At 36.8% G+C, this 14483-nt stretch overlaps 1 protein-coding gene across 13 annotated transcripts in view; it reads left to right on the top strand.

Annotated features, from left to right (window-relative positions):
- SGCG (sarcoglycan gamma) overlaps positions 1-14483 on the top strand; it is a 149725-nt gene that overhangs the window by 109097 nt on the left and 26145 nt on the right. For 12 of the 13 annotated variants that reach the window (XM_074816021.1, XM_074816015.1, XM_074816013.1 and 9 more), the window contains 2 exons: positions 4166-4285; positions 13142-13214. In XM_074816021.1, the coding sequence (XP_074672122.1) occupies positions 4166-4285; positions 13142-13214 (193 nt within the window). The remainder of the gene's footprint in view (positions 1-4165; positions 4286-13141; positions 13215-14483) is intronic. The other variant, XM_074816023.1, reaches the window with a different exon arrangement.

Here is a 14483-nt window from a genome sequence, read left to right as displayed (position 1 = left end):
TCTCTAGCATCAATAAAACATATGCTTGAATTTGGTTTACCCTAGTCTTCCCTCTGGAGATTTAAAATACATCAGTTATTATCCATACCATTCTTTGATAATGAGGATTATCTATACAGCATTCCTTGTCCCACTTTACTGGGACATTTGTGTTGAGAAAACTATGAACCTAAAGATTTATTCAAGTGTGCAAGGACCAGAATCAAAAAGGAGAAATCTGGATGCAAACCCAGCATGGGCAAGGCTAGGAGTTGTAGTTTCAGGAAGCCACCAGTTAAGACTCCCTTGGGAATTATATAATATGCAGTGAGTGCTCTCAGTGCTTGCAGAGTTTTTTCTTATTTAAGCCATTAAAATATAATGGGCATAGTTCGCAATGCACCCATTTTTGAGATCCTGCCTGACTGCCCTCCACATGCTTAAATTCAATGTTTAAATTCTCCTAACTCTTGCTCAGAAAAAAAAGAGCAATAGGCACCAAACTTTTCTTAAGCGGTAAAAATCCCTAAACACCTTAACAAGTCATTCACAGCATGACCGCAAGTAGGAAAGTGTTTAGCATGTAGGGATAGACTATGTCTACATTAGCAACCAAACCAGGCCAGGACCCACAATGTGCCCCAGGGCAGATGGCATGGCACAGCTCTCAGCTAAACCCACTTCCCTCTAGAAGTGGAGCCCTTCATCCATCCAGTCTGTGAGAAACAGCCCCTGGTCAGGGGCATTGTCTGGGAGGTTGTTGTGTGGCACAGGTCGAGACAGTGCGCAAGGAGCATGCTACCAGATTAGCAGAAATTGGCAGTGCTTGTCTCCTCTGCCTTGGCTTTCTCTAATTTATTGGTATAGATGTGTTCATTAGCTTATTAAAGCGTACTGCTCAGCCAGAATGAGCACTTTTCTACAAATCCCGTTATGCCTCTTGTTCCTTGTCTATCTAAGGAGATTTTTCTCTGGTTTTCCCCTATCTCATTATTTTAGGGTAGGACTCCCTCAATTTCTCATGTTAAAGGTGTTCTGTCTTGCCTGGAATAATCAGATATTAATTGAGTGGAATAAAAGAGGAGAGCCCAGGAATGTGCTTATGTGGTCTGATGTTAAAATCAATTAGCTGGGAGTGGAAAGGCTGAATCCCAGCCTTGTTCCAGTCACTGTTGGAGTGGGGTCAGTGCATACATAAACCAATATGATTAAACTGGTATATATTGCATTTCCAGTTGTATCAGTAGGAACACCATGCCTGAAAATTGCGTTAGGACAGATGAGGAAGTCAGTCTGCACCACGTGCATTTATTATCTATGCCTGTTTACTTTGGTTAGGTGAGAGAAAACAGAATTTGGTCCAAGGTATGTAAATGCTATTTAGTGTGTATATATTCATCCTAAATTCAAACAGTTAAAGCAGCTCCTATATCTTATAACTATTTGCTTTTGTCATGTCACATGTCTCTGTGAATTAATCTACATTTCATAACCACCCAATTAATAAAAAACTGTCAATTTTCTGGCAATATACAGACATACAAATTATATTAAGCAATTCATGCTGTTTGACATAGGTCTTTCCTGTTCTTACTATGAGAAATGTGAAAAATCTTTCTTTTACAAGATTGCTTGTGAAATAGATTCAGCAAATTAGCAAATCAAGAAAATAAATGTACTCCTAGAAGAGATCAAGTTAGATCTGGCGCAAATCATGTCCAGTTCTTTCAAATCCATTTTTTTTTCCAATGCTTTGTAATCAGTGAAAACTTTTGTGCCTACCAAGATGCTGAGGAGGAAAGAGCAGAAGTGCCACTGTTGAGGCCCAGCAATTTGTTTTCAAAGATAACTACCTTTGTACCAAGGAATTCAGTAGATAGCATTACCTCTAAACATACAGTATCTTTGTCACATTAAAGTCTTTTTCTGTGATCGTGTGTAAGTCTTCAGGATCTTCACTGAGTTAATAATTCTTTTAATCAATAAATATTCTATAGCTATATAAAAATATTTGCTTCCAGCATGCCAGACCTACTAAAATATTGACAGCACTGAAAAAAAAAAAAAAACTTAACCTTGTCAGAGCCTACAGAGTAAGCATTCCCATTTCTATCTCATCTACTGGGTCTAATCTAGCAGATATTTTAATTGCATGCTTTCTGGAGTGAGGTCCAACAATAAGCAGGATTAGGAGAAGAAAAGGTGGTAGTACAACGTTTCTCCAGCAGTCCTACCCAGTGTGTTGACCCTAGAAGCTGAAGATTTGGGTTCCCTTCCTGTGGAGGAAATAAAGGCTCCAAATAGTCCCTTCCTTTTCTATACAGTGTAAAATATCTTCAACAAAAGAGTCCTAGAATCACTCCTAAATCCCTTCCAGCAAAAACATGGTACCCTCAGTGTGCCTGAATTACCCAACCTATATCATGTCAGACAGCAGAGGCTTTGATTTGTTTTCCACACTCATACTGAGCTCTGTAATTACGGTGTTGGATGAATGAATGGGAAGGATGAGGAACTGGCCCCTACAGCACCACTAATGTTGATAACAGCCAGTATACTGAGGCCTTCGATTTGTTTGAATAAACAAGGATTACCTACACTATATAAATGGGCAGTTTCATTACTGCTGCTGGGCAGAAACAGAAACGATAAAACACCTTAACCAATATCTTCTAGGAAAGCATTTATAGGCATCCATCCTTGTCTCACTTACCCAGAACTGCTTCTTTTGCTGTAAAAATACCCCAGACTGTTTAATACGTTTTCACTGAATGAAGATATTTTCTGAGTTCACTTTTTGCAATACTCTTCTCAGAAGTAGTCATGTGCTTCGGAGGAGCTTTAGAGAAGAACCAAACTGAGATCTGTAAGGCTGTGCCTGGGTGCACATGTCCAACAGAGTGTAATGTACTGCAGAGTTCAGCCCTCTATCCTGACCATTTTCAAGTAGAATCAATATTGGGTTTTATGTCTTAGAAGTGTTGCCCTAGTTTAGGACATTATGACTTCTATAACCCTTTCCATGCTTGGTGGCAATTAAAAGCAATACTTTGCATCTGATGAGTGAATCAATAAGTAATTTGTATAAAACCTTACAGTATGCATCTCTAGCATCAGCTACAGTGCAGATTTTAGGAAACACCTGAATGTATTTCTTAGCAGTATCAATCATCTGTCATCTAATGCCATTTTAACATAAGATCTAACAGAAAAAAAAAAATCCTATTTCTTTTGAGAATTACTGCCTGGAATATATTTAACATTTATGGAAGTCAGCATGGTAATACAGGTTCTTCCTGGGAAGGAAGCAGCTCAGTACCTTTCAGTCCAATGAATAGTCTGTGAATTACCTTTATTAAAAATTGCTGAAAAGGAGTCTTAACTGCTTTGACCATTCTCTGTAATTTTAATTCTGAACATAGATTTAGATGATGACTCTGTCAGATAGACATTCAAACTTATGTAATGTGAATTTTTAATTGATCAGGTTGTTAGGGTAATATTAAGAGTTTGATTTATATCTGCTTACCAAGTCAATACTGTAGAACAGGATGTTTTACCAAATTTAGGAACTGGCAATATATAAAGACTCTCTTGCACACAATTATTTTAATTTTTGGTGTACCAGATCCAATTGCAAATACTCTCATAGCTTTTTGAAACTCTTCTAAGGACATGATCAGTAACATTTGTTAGATATGTGAAGCTAAACTGGCATTTGTTATGAAGAGCTGAGGGTCCTGCTCTTCCATGGGACGTTTGTAATTCTAAAGTATTTGAGCCTCCCTAATCAAAAGGGATGATGCTGCAAAGACTTTGGTAATTAGTTTCTATGTTTAAAAAAAAAAAAATTATAAACTCATACTGATCAAAGAATCTTAGCAGTTTCAACACCAAGAACATGAATGTTTGTCTTGATCAATTCGTGAGGGATTTCCTAAATTCCCTGGAAACCCAATTTGAAAGCATGACTGCAGGCACAGTTTAGAACCACAAATTAGATCATGTAAATAGACTTCAGTACTTACAGGGCCACTATCCTTAGAACATCTGGGTGCTTCGTGATCCTTAATGTACTTAAATGAGTCACTAAATTATTAAGAGCACAATTCAAATTATTAGCACGTTGTATAGAAAAATGCAGAAAGCTGATGCAATCATTCCATTATTCTACTGTGCTTTGCAGGTCCTAAAATGGTAGAGTTCCACGGTCAGCAATTTCAGATCAACTCAAAGAACGGCAAGCCACTTTTCACAGTGGATGAAAATGAGGTTGTAATTGGCACAGATAAACTTCGAGTCACAGGTTTGTAACAGTTTAAGAAATGCCCAAATAACAGCCACAGAAAAGCACAATAAAAATGGCATTTTTAAATATGTAATTGCGTGTGAACACCAGTTCTGGTTTTACCTCATTAGGAAATGGGAATCTGAAGATATCCTGACCTTTGTCAATAAATAATCAGTAAGAACTGTTATCAGCAAAATAATAATATGTATATATAAATAGGTATTTATGTCTGCCTGTATGTATTTTATTTTAAAGCCATTAGTGATTGGAACTGTACTGGTGCATTTTTTTTCTGAATTATTTAATGTTTCTAGTGCACACTGTTAACTGAGGCTGACAAATTCTAGATATTCCAGTTTGAGTTGTATTGAGTTTTATTTGTGGAAACTTTTTAGACTCTCTCTGATATTTTTATATGGTTTTATCTTTCAAAGTGAAAGCCACTGTATTTCTGCTCTGTGTGTAGCACGTATGTCACAGGATGGTATTTCTAGTATATTTAAAATGTCATATGTCAAAAGACAGCTTTATCTTAGGCTATTTCTACGTATCACCAAAGTACTCATTTACAAAGTAAGATGTTGTAGTTACCACATGAAAAGCTGTTTCCTTTCATATGACCTGATAAAGTCAACCTTCATTTTCCAGGTGTAAGTTTGCATTAAAACAAATACATCAAGGTGTGATTTCTCTTTGAGCAGAAGAGTCTATCAAAGCAAATACTGAAATTATCCTGTAACTTGTTTTCAATTACATTTTTAATATTTTTAACCCAATTGCAACTATCATGTTTAACTTTTGCTAATTATAGTCCTCTGAAATCTCGAGGTCTTAATTTTAATGCCTATATTCATATTATTTCACTGTGCAAAACTACAAATGTGGTAGTAACTATACAATTAGTGTTTCAAAGCCAAAGTTAAGTTATAATAAATGTGTTAATAAATTTTGTTTACGCCTGAGGGTCTTATCTTAAGTTTTTTACTTTTTAACCTAATTGAAATTGCAACTTTGTTTAACCAGGAAACCATATCAAATAATTATTGTTTGCCCAAGGGATGCTAAACTTTAATAGAAAAGCATGTTTAACAAAGATATGAAAAACTGCATAATTGTTAACTGATTTGGAAAAGGTCTATCTCTCCTCAAAGTAAGTAAAAATCATTCATACAAGAGTTGAAATTGTTATGCTAAAACATGTATTCTGACTCATCCAATATTAATCTTTACACTGCAAGGATAATTGTTTACTTTAGCAGATATTGTAGAAAGACACATTGCCTGTTTCTTTTTTACACTGTAGTACAATTCAAAAGCAAATCCATTAAAGTCAGTGAGGTTATTTCAGTGTAAAATTAATATAAGTAAAAGGAGATTCATGCCTACTTTTCTTCAAATTAATTTATTAAAATTGTGATTTAAATGATACTATTAGCATGAAGGATAAATTAGTAATACTTTGCCTAGTGAGATAATTTTTTAAACATTTTAGATAGAGAAGATCAATGTGAAATAAATTTTGAAAAGCTCATACCATAAGAAACAGACTACCTCAGACTTAAAATACGCAAAGAATATTTTGCAGTTTTTTATGTACAATATAGTAAACTATTTGATTTTACTTCTCCTTATTTATGTGAATTATGAAAAGCTCAGTAACAATTTGTAAGAAAATCTGACGGTTTTCAACTAAAATATAATATAGCAGAGAGCAAATGTCTGTGATTTATGGTATTTCAGAAAAAATGAGAAAGTCTAAGAATAAGCTAATCCAACCCAACACCTCAGGAATTGTCATTTTCCAACAATTTGGTATGTTTGACCTCATCCTGTTTCAGTCAGACTTTTTCTGGCCCATGTAGTAGAATAAAATGGCAGCAGACTCTGTTCTCCTAAGAAGAGCAAACGCCTGGAGAAAGCCATGATCATCAAAGTGTCTCAGATACTCCACAGGGTCACAGACAGGTCTAGATGCCCATGTCAGACAACTGAATTGAACTTCCAGTCAACACAGTCAATGCAACCTAGAGCGTGAAGGAGACACCTAGACCTGGCATGGGGAGAGCTCTTCTGCTGACCAAACACAGTCGTCTGCTTAGGATGAGCTCAATGGCTCGCTCATCTCCCTTACATATAGTGGCTGAGATCAGATGCTAAAACGTAAGCATCCAGCAGTGTTTGAAACACCTTAGGGTATGTGTGATGCCACATGGTATCGCTTTATCTACAGGAGACACTTCCTTTGATTGTGGCAGTCAGAGGCCAGGCAGGATGTACAAGTGTGTTTTAGATGGCAGCAGGTACATATGATTAGGCAACTAAATTCTGCCTCTAGCTCATCTGTGACACCTACATCATAGACACTTAAATTTAGGTGTATGAAATTGAAGCTCAGCTTAACCCTTCATGACAATTAATGCTACCTGAAGGAGCATGTACTCCAATTACATGCTCTTTAATATTATTTCAGTAGTGACCTGCATCTTTTGCAGACATATATTATGCTGCTACAGAGGTATTGAACATCAGCATTTTATTCTGGAACGATTTTATACATTCAGTTGGCATTGTGACAGTGAAACCCACCTTCTAACAGTTGTATTGGCTGGCAAAGAGCCAGTTGCTTTAGAACTAACAATATTGTCGTGGCAGAAGGAGTGAAGTCACAGCACTGGCTGGAAACAGAATCCTCCTGCACAAATAGCTAGAGTCCATGGCTATGAGTCCTGTTTTTCACTCCTTTGCCAGCCCTGCAAACTTGCCAACTAGGAGGCTTCCACAGAAGGGAGAAAATAGGCTCAAGTAAATAAACTTTTGTACAATAGAAAAATAATTAGCATTCAGCAGATATAAAGTGATCTCAACTGCTGCATAAAAAAACTTTTTTAGAAGCACAGATTATAATTTATATTTTATGACTGTTGTATTGGGTAATCTTTTGATGATGAGTAGGTAAGAAATTAATAGAATGCAGTTGCTTACCCTCCACTCTTCTTGAAGAAAAGCTGGCAGGACATGCGGGGATCAGTATCTTTATGGAGAAGCATACTATATCACCCTTTCTCCAGTTTACTACTTGTTCTTCTGCTTGCTTGGCTTTCATGATCTCTTAAAGTATTTGCTGAGTATTATTGGTGATTTTAGTTTAGTTATTGGTGATTTTAGTGCTCTCTTCTGTGGAAACTTTTTCAGTTTGAATAGCCAACACTGAAGTGCAATGTGAAGATGTGTGTTTGATTTAAATGCTTCTGCTCAGAAAGTAAGTTAAGTAGGAGACAGTTTGACGGTATGAATAAACATTCTGTTAGACTTTGAAGAGGCAGATAGTCCTTGCTTGATGACCTAACACTGCCAAGTCCACCATTAAACCATGTCCCTAAGTGCCACATCTCTTAAATACCTCCAGGGATGGTGACTCAACCACTTCCCTGGGCAGCCTGTTCCAGTGCTTGATAACCCTTTTGGTGAAGAAGTACTTCCTAATATCCAATCTAAACCTCCCCTGGTGCAACTTGAGGCCACTTCCTCTCATCCTATCACTTGTTACTTGGGAAATGAGACTGACACCCACCTCACTTTCAGAGCAGGGTGTCGATTTTAGAAAGTGGGAAACCTGGGCTTCATTCCCTGCTTGGCCCAGGAGACTTCAATCCTGCAGTCCCACCTCCCAGCACAGTGCTCTGTAATGCCATACAAAATGTTAGATACCCAGCATAAGAGGACAGCTGGGAGCAAGCACTGTTGATGTCTGCCAGCAAAGTGAGGCTCTGCCTCTGGCTACATACTGTCTCATTTCATCCTCTTCATGGTTCACATTCAAAAAGAGAAGGAGGGTGAAATTCCCAGAGCTGTTCACTGCTAAGCATGGGCTTCAGTCTCCTCTAGTGAGGAGGGAATGCTCCAATGACAATGCTGTTTTATAAAGGCTTTCAGAAAGATTATTTTTAATTAAAATGATATAATTGCTGGGTTTTAGTGGTGGCTCAAATGATCTTGGTTTGCACAGGCTGAGATCTAACAATACAATTGGGCTTCTCTGGGGAATTTGGTCTCTTTGCTCTCTCTGTCTTGTTTTTGAGCCACAGTGGTGCTTAGACCAAGAGACGTGCCATCCTGGACCAAGAGATAGGAACAGATCCCTAAAACAAGGATCTGCTTTATTTCAAACAAGGCTTCAGCAACCATGATTTCACTCAGGTCTCACAAATCTTTCTTTGTGTAGATGTTCACTCCCCAGCACCAATCGGTTTTGCCAGGTTCCTCTTTCTAACATCTTTCTGTGTATATACAGTCATCTCTAATGCAACAAGTCCAAACCTTGATAAAAAAGTGAAAGTTGGACTAGAAGAGACATCTGATTTATCAGCTCACATCCCTTTCATAGACAGACAAATAGGTCATACAATTTCTTTTATAATCTTATCAAGCTACATCTCAAATGCAAACACTGTTCATTTTTATATCACCAAATGTGAACTTCTGTGTAAAAGGTGCTGTAGTGATGGTATGGATTTCTAAAGATGACAGAGGATTTATATGCAAATCAGGCAGAGCACAGAGCAGAGCTTTTCAGAATCTGCCCACACTGGTGATGTCTAATGTGGAGACAAAACTCGCCAGTTGAGTTTTAGAGACACATCTTTTCCTTTTGAAGTCATTATTTATTATTTTAGCGGTAGTAATAGACTGTGTTGATGTAGTCAAACTACTATTTTATTACCATGTTCCAGTATTTAAAGGGTGGCTACAAGGAAGATGGAAACTCCCTTTTTACAAGGAGTCACATGGAAAAGACGAGGGGTAATGGGTACAGGGTAATCCTCGGGAGATTCTGACTGGACACAGGAGAAAAATTTTTCACAGTGAGAACAATCAGCCATTGGAATAATCTCCCCAGAGAAGTGGTGGATTCTGCAACATTGGACACTTAAAATTCATCTGGACAGGGTGCTGGGCCATCTTGTCTGGACTGTGCTTTTGCCAAGAAAGGTTGGACCAGATGATCCTTGAGGTCCCTTCCAATCTGGTATTCTAGGATTCTATGATTCTGTGATACTAGGCTCCACTTGCCTTTTATTGCTCTGATGGCTAGTTATGCTATTTCATGATTCTGTGAGTAGCCATTAATGTTATTTTTGAAAATTATTAATGAAAGTGATAATTTCCTTCTCTAATCTTTCTAATAATTGAAACTATATGGTTTATGGCAAGTGAACTAAATAAAAAATGTTTTTACCACAGACATAGCAGGAAAATTTATAAAAATGCAAACATAAAACTAGGTTTTTAATAGCAGTAAACCAGTATCATGCCATTAGGTTCCATGGAGCTGCTCCAGTATGCACTGGCCATTTCAGTGCTTTCAATCTGAGGGCTGTATCTACAGTAATGACACACTATAACATGCAGACAGTTAGGATGCTTTACAAATGTGCCACTCAAAATACTTCACTGGAATAGAGGCTCTTCAAGAAGGACAGACTGTAAAGGTGAGGGAGGAGTTGGCCTTTATGTGCAGAAATGCATTGTGCTCAGCCTTAGGATGGATGAGGAGCCAGCTGAGAGGTTATAGGTCAGGATTAGAGGGCAGATCACCATGGGCAACATTGTAGTGGTTGTATACTGCAGACCACCTGATCGGGAAGAAGCCGATGAGGCCCTCTTCAGACAACTGGAAGAAGCCAGGTGAAAATTGTTATGTCTATCTCTCCAGAACAGCAGTGTTATCAAATGCTCAGCTTTACCTATAGATCTTAAAACAAGATGGAAATTAATCTTGTATCCAGAAACTGCACCAAGATTGTCACTGTGTGACACTATTATTTAGGTATCAAGAAATCGGCACAAAGTCAAATTCTACCACTGTGGCTATCACATGTAAGGATATACAGCAGTGTAGCAAGGCATGAAATTTCAAACTACACAGTTTCATATAACTGGCATCGTAAAAAACTATGCAGCTTATCTACGAATGGGAATTCACTTGTATCTTCATTGTACCTCATCCCGTGACAGAGTACGGCTAAACTGGCACTGAAAATTGCTGAAAAATTTTTAACTGTCTAACAAAAAAGGAAATGGAATCCAAAGCATACTCAAGTGTGAGAGCATACCATATAACGTATGATGGTATACGAGATGCATGGAAGAGTAAGAAGAAGGAAGGGGAAGATAAAGGCAATTAAAAAATGCCTTCCACAGTCATCAAGCCAAAATGTGCATCTGCAACAGCATTTTCTTCATTCGGACTGCACTTTTGCTGCAGATCTGATGGTTCTGACAGTTCTCATGTCCCACTGGTTTATACCATGGAGGAGTTAGGGAGTGAATACAATGGATTCCTTTTGGATGAAACCAAACTGAGAAATGGGCTCCAAGAATGCATTTACTTCATCAAAATTGCAAATATGTTTTAAGTCCACAGGATGAGACTAGAGTTGGTCCAAAGTAAAATTCCCTAAATCTATATAGTATGAGCAGCAGATCTTTAGCACCAAGTATATCACTCCATAAATCCACTCTTTTCAGGTCACATTACCGCCTAATGTAGGCATACATAAAGACTTCCCAGAAATACAGGTGGAAGACTTTAAGATCAAGCTATCTCCCCTCATAAATCATGTGTTTGGAGATCATTCAAAGTTGCTGACAAGTTTTTTCTTAACACAGGTAGTATTGTGACAGTATATATTTCACTGAAATTACAACTCATTCACTGTAATCCAAAATGAAAATCTGAATGAAGAAAACAGTGAAATGCTTGCTTTGCTAAGAATTGTCAAGTAGGACACAGTGGAATGAAGGACAGTAGGGATTGTGGTACATTCTCAAAGGATCACAGTGTCAGAAGAATCACATTTGAAGCAGTCCCCACTCAAAGGAAAAGCTTGAATTCATTGCCACCTCTAGCTGGCAAGTAAACTAATTCAGAAATTTTGACAGATCAGTGTATCCCTAAAAAATATCTTAGTTTTACCAAATCAGCATTTTCTGACAGACCTATTTAATTCTTCCAGGTGGTTTTTTTTCCATCATTGGTTGCCAACTTGTAACACCCGCCAGCACAAATACAAGAACAGGAGAATAATTAACTATGTCTGGCTAGACATTAGGTTTTATCTTGCAAAATAATCTTATTGCTAATAAAGAAGTGTTAAAGTCCTGTCTGAATTAATGAGTTTTATATTTTCCAGTGCTATATTCATGCCAGCTAGCAGATTCCAGAAAGATTCATCTGTTTAAATTGACAATGAGGATAGCAGCAGCAAAATAAAATTTAAATAGAAACTTAGAAATCCATGCTTGCTTGAACTGGTGAAGTGATTCAGTATGGTAATTCTTATATTTTGTGCACTTCTCTTCAATCCAAGCTAAGCAGATTTCATTCTAAGGAATCATGATTTCAGCTAGAGCTCTTCTCAAAAAGCAGCACGTTTCATGCTTTCTTTAGGACGTTGTGAGAACTTTCCCCCAGCCCTCAGTTGGCTCAGCAATGTATTCATTTTTAATTGGTTTCTCTTGATTTCACTTTTTTTCCTTTTACCAAGTTACCTGTGGTTGCTCCCACTATATTTATTGTCTTTTTCCCTTTATACCACATCTAATACCATCTAATACCACATCCCTACCATCTACACCATACTTTCTAATCACCCATTTCCCCTTGTCTTTCCTTCCCTCTGCCTGATTCTACATGTACTTTCACTTTTTCATCCCAATCTCATCAGGTCTTCCAGACATAAAACACAAAAAAACAGTTTTCTTTTGTTACACATATATTTGCATTTAATATGTACATGCACATGTATGTGTGCATATTCACCAGCCAGCTCAAGAGGGCTCTTAAGAGTTTGTTTCTCTAGATGGAGTCCAAAGCCCTGATTTAAGGCTTTCTACAGCCCAGAATTCTTTCCTGAGGGTAACTGCTTTCTGTTTTAATTCGAAGAGCAGCCAGAAAAGCCATGTTGAGTAATTTCCTATTAAAATATATTGCCTTGGTACATATTCACCTGAAAAGTGTTTAGATATGTGTATCCTCTAAGCTGGAGAAGATCACTCAACCTAAGCCCTCCCCAGTTTTGGATGAGTGCTTTCACAAAGCAGAAGGTGAGAGACCACCCTTGCTGCAGCTGGTGGTGTTTAGCTGCTTTTTTGAGCCATCTCTGTTGTTGAGGGGCTTTTGTATTAATTCAGCTAGTTCCCTGATCCCAGTGAAGCTTAAGCAGGAGAAGGTTGCTGAGTTGGTGATGGACTAGTCTTCAGGAGAGCAGAAATGAAGGTGCTCAGAGAACTTTCAGGTCCAATAAGGAGGCTCCTGGTGAGGTTGATCTTCCTCATGGGGATGAAACTACTCTTATTTCAAGAGGTAATCTGATCCCATAGTCATTACCATTTTATGTGCATAAATACCATTTTATACTCAGCAAGTCTGCCTAAAAATAGGGAAGATCTTTGATAAAGCTACATGGCAGAATTTGTGCTATGTATAGAGTAGTCTAAAATAAATATGATTATTTAGGTCTGTAATATTTGCAAAGGTTTTATGGGATTTTGATTATCTCTATTAACTCTAATGGAAGTTACATTGTAAAAATCTTACTTACTTATTTTGTTGTCCCAAGCAGTTTAAAATTTCTCTGTCTTCAGACTTTTTAGATTTCATTTTAGGAATTTACACCTGCACTTCTACATTACTTGTGCATTGTGTTGTTCCAGTCAACACTGTAATAGTAAGACTGTAGCTTTATTTTAATTCTTGTTAATATATGTTTTATTATCTTAATTTCTGATATCAAAGTGGCCATATAAATCAGTTGCCATTTTTTTTACATTTGAACTTTTACAATATAGTGGGTTTCTTTTTTTTTGCAGGGCCTGAAGGAGCACTTTTTGAACACTCTGTAGAAACACCACTTGTGAAGGCAGAAGCTTTTAAACAACTTAGGTAAGAATTTATATATAAAAACATAAATCTAATAAGTAAATGTTGTTTGCTATAGATATTCACATTTTTCTGAGCACGAGATTTTCAACAGCATTTGCAGAACTGCTAATAACTTTTTTTCTGTTTTAGGTGACAAATTACTGTTTTGAAGGAAAATTATACATTACTCTACAATTTTGAAATATATTATGAATTGTTTATTGCTGATGGTGAATATTTAGAGCCATATACTGTGGAAAGTTTCTCTGTAAACTTCTATTTTTCAGTTTTGAAACACATAAGTATGACTTTTTCTACTATGTTACAATAGAACTTGTTTGTCTGCAGCAGGTCATCAACCTATAATTAGTCAAGATTTTTAGAAACTAGTATCAATCTGAGGAAACAGACTAATAAGAAAAATTTGGAAATGTGCAAAGCTCTGCATGACTAAAGAGCAGTTTGGGGTGAGAAAATCATATAAAGTACTCTGCATGTTTCAGAGCTCCTTAATTCCGGGATAGCACTTCTTTGTGCATTTTTCTATGTAATTTTAAGTATCCCAAATTAGTTTATCATATATTGGTTATGATGAGGTAATAAACTCAAATTACAATCTGTTCATGAACATATTATGTTTCATTTTATAAGCCAGTTCAAAGAAAGATTTTAAATTAAAGAGGATCTCTTTAACAATTACACTTCTGTCCTTTTATACCTTGGCAGTTTGCTACTTTCTGTCATAATTTCTCTTCTTAGTGTTTCTTCTCCAATAGGTCTAACTATTAGAGAGTAGTGGAAGATGATTAATGCTTTCAGGAACACTGTCTGCATCTTGGTGACTGAATTTTCAAATTGAAAATGGCAAATGAGAGGGAGACTATTAAGACACTTTGTTTAATTTTCTCCTTGATATTTAAGAGTTACTTACAGTAAGATATTTGTATATTGTGTTTGTATTTGAAGACAGAATGAGCTCAAGACATTAGATCTTACATGTTGGTGTCCACTTTCAAAAATATGTTTCTTCTACTATGGTACAATTTGGATGTGACAGATTTTGACCAATATGTAGGATTCTGCATGGTAGTGAACATTGTCTGGTTTTGTAGGGTGTGGATTCATTATGTTGTAAATTTGTCATTTCCTTTGATTATCTCAATTTTGATAAATTAGGACATTGAATTTTGTAATTACAAAGTCAAGAAGCTCTCTGCAAATTTTAATTGGATACATATAAATTATTTTCTGTGGTTGTTACTTTGCTTCAAAAGCATCATCAATTAATAA

Source organism: Strix aluco, chromosome 2 (genome assembly GCF_031877795.1).
Source record: "Strix aluco isolate bStrAlu1 chromosome 2, bStrAlu1.hap1, whole genome shotgun sequence".
In the NCBI taxonomy this organism is placed as follows: domain Eukaryota; kingdom Metazoa; phylum Chordata; class Aves; order Strigiformes; family Strigidae; genus Strix; species Strix aluco.
This window is presented reverse-complemented; position numbering and strand designations above follow the sequence as displayed.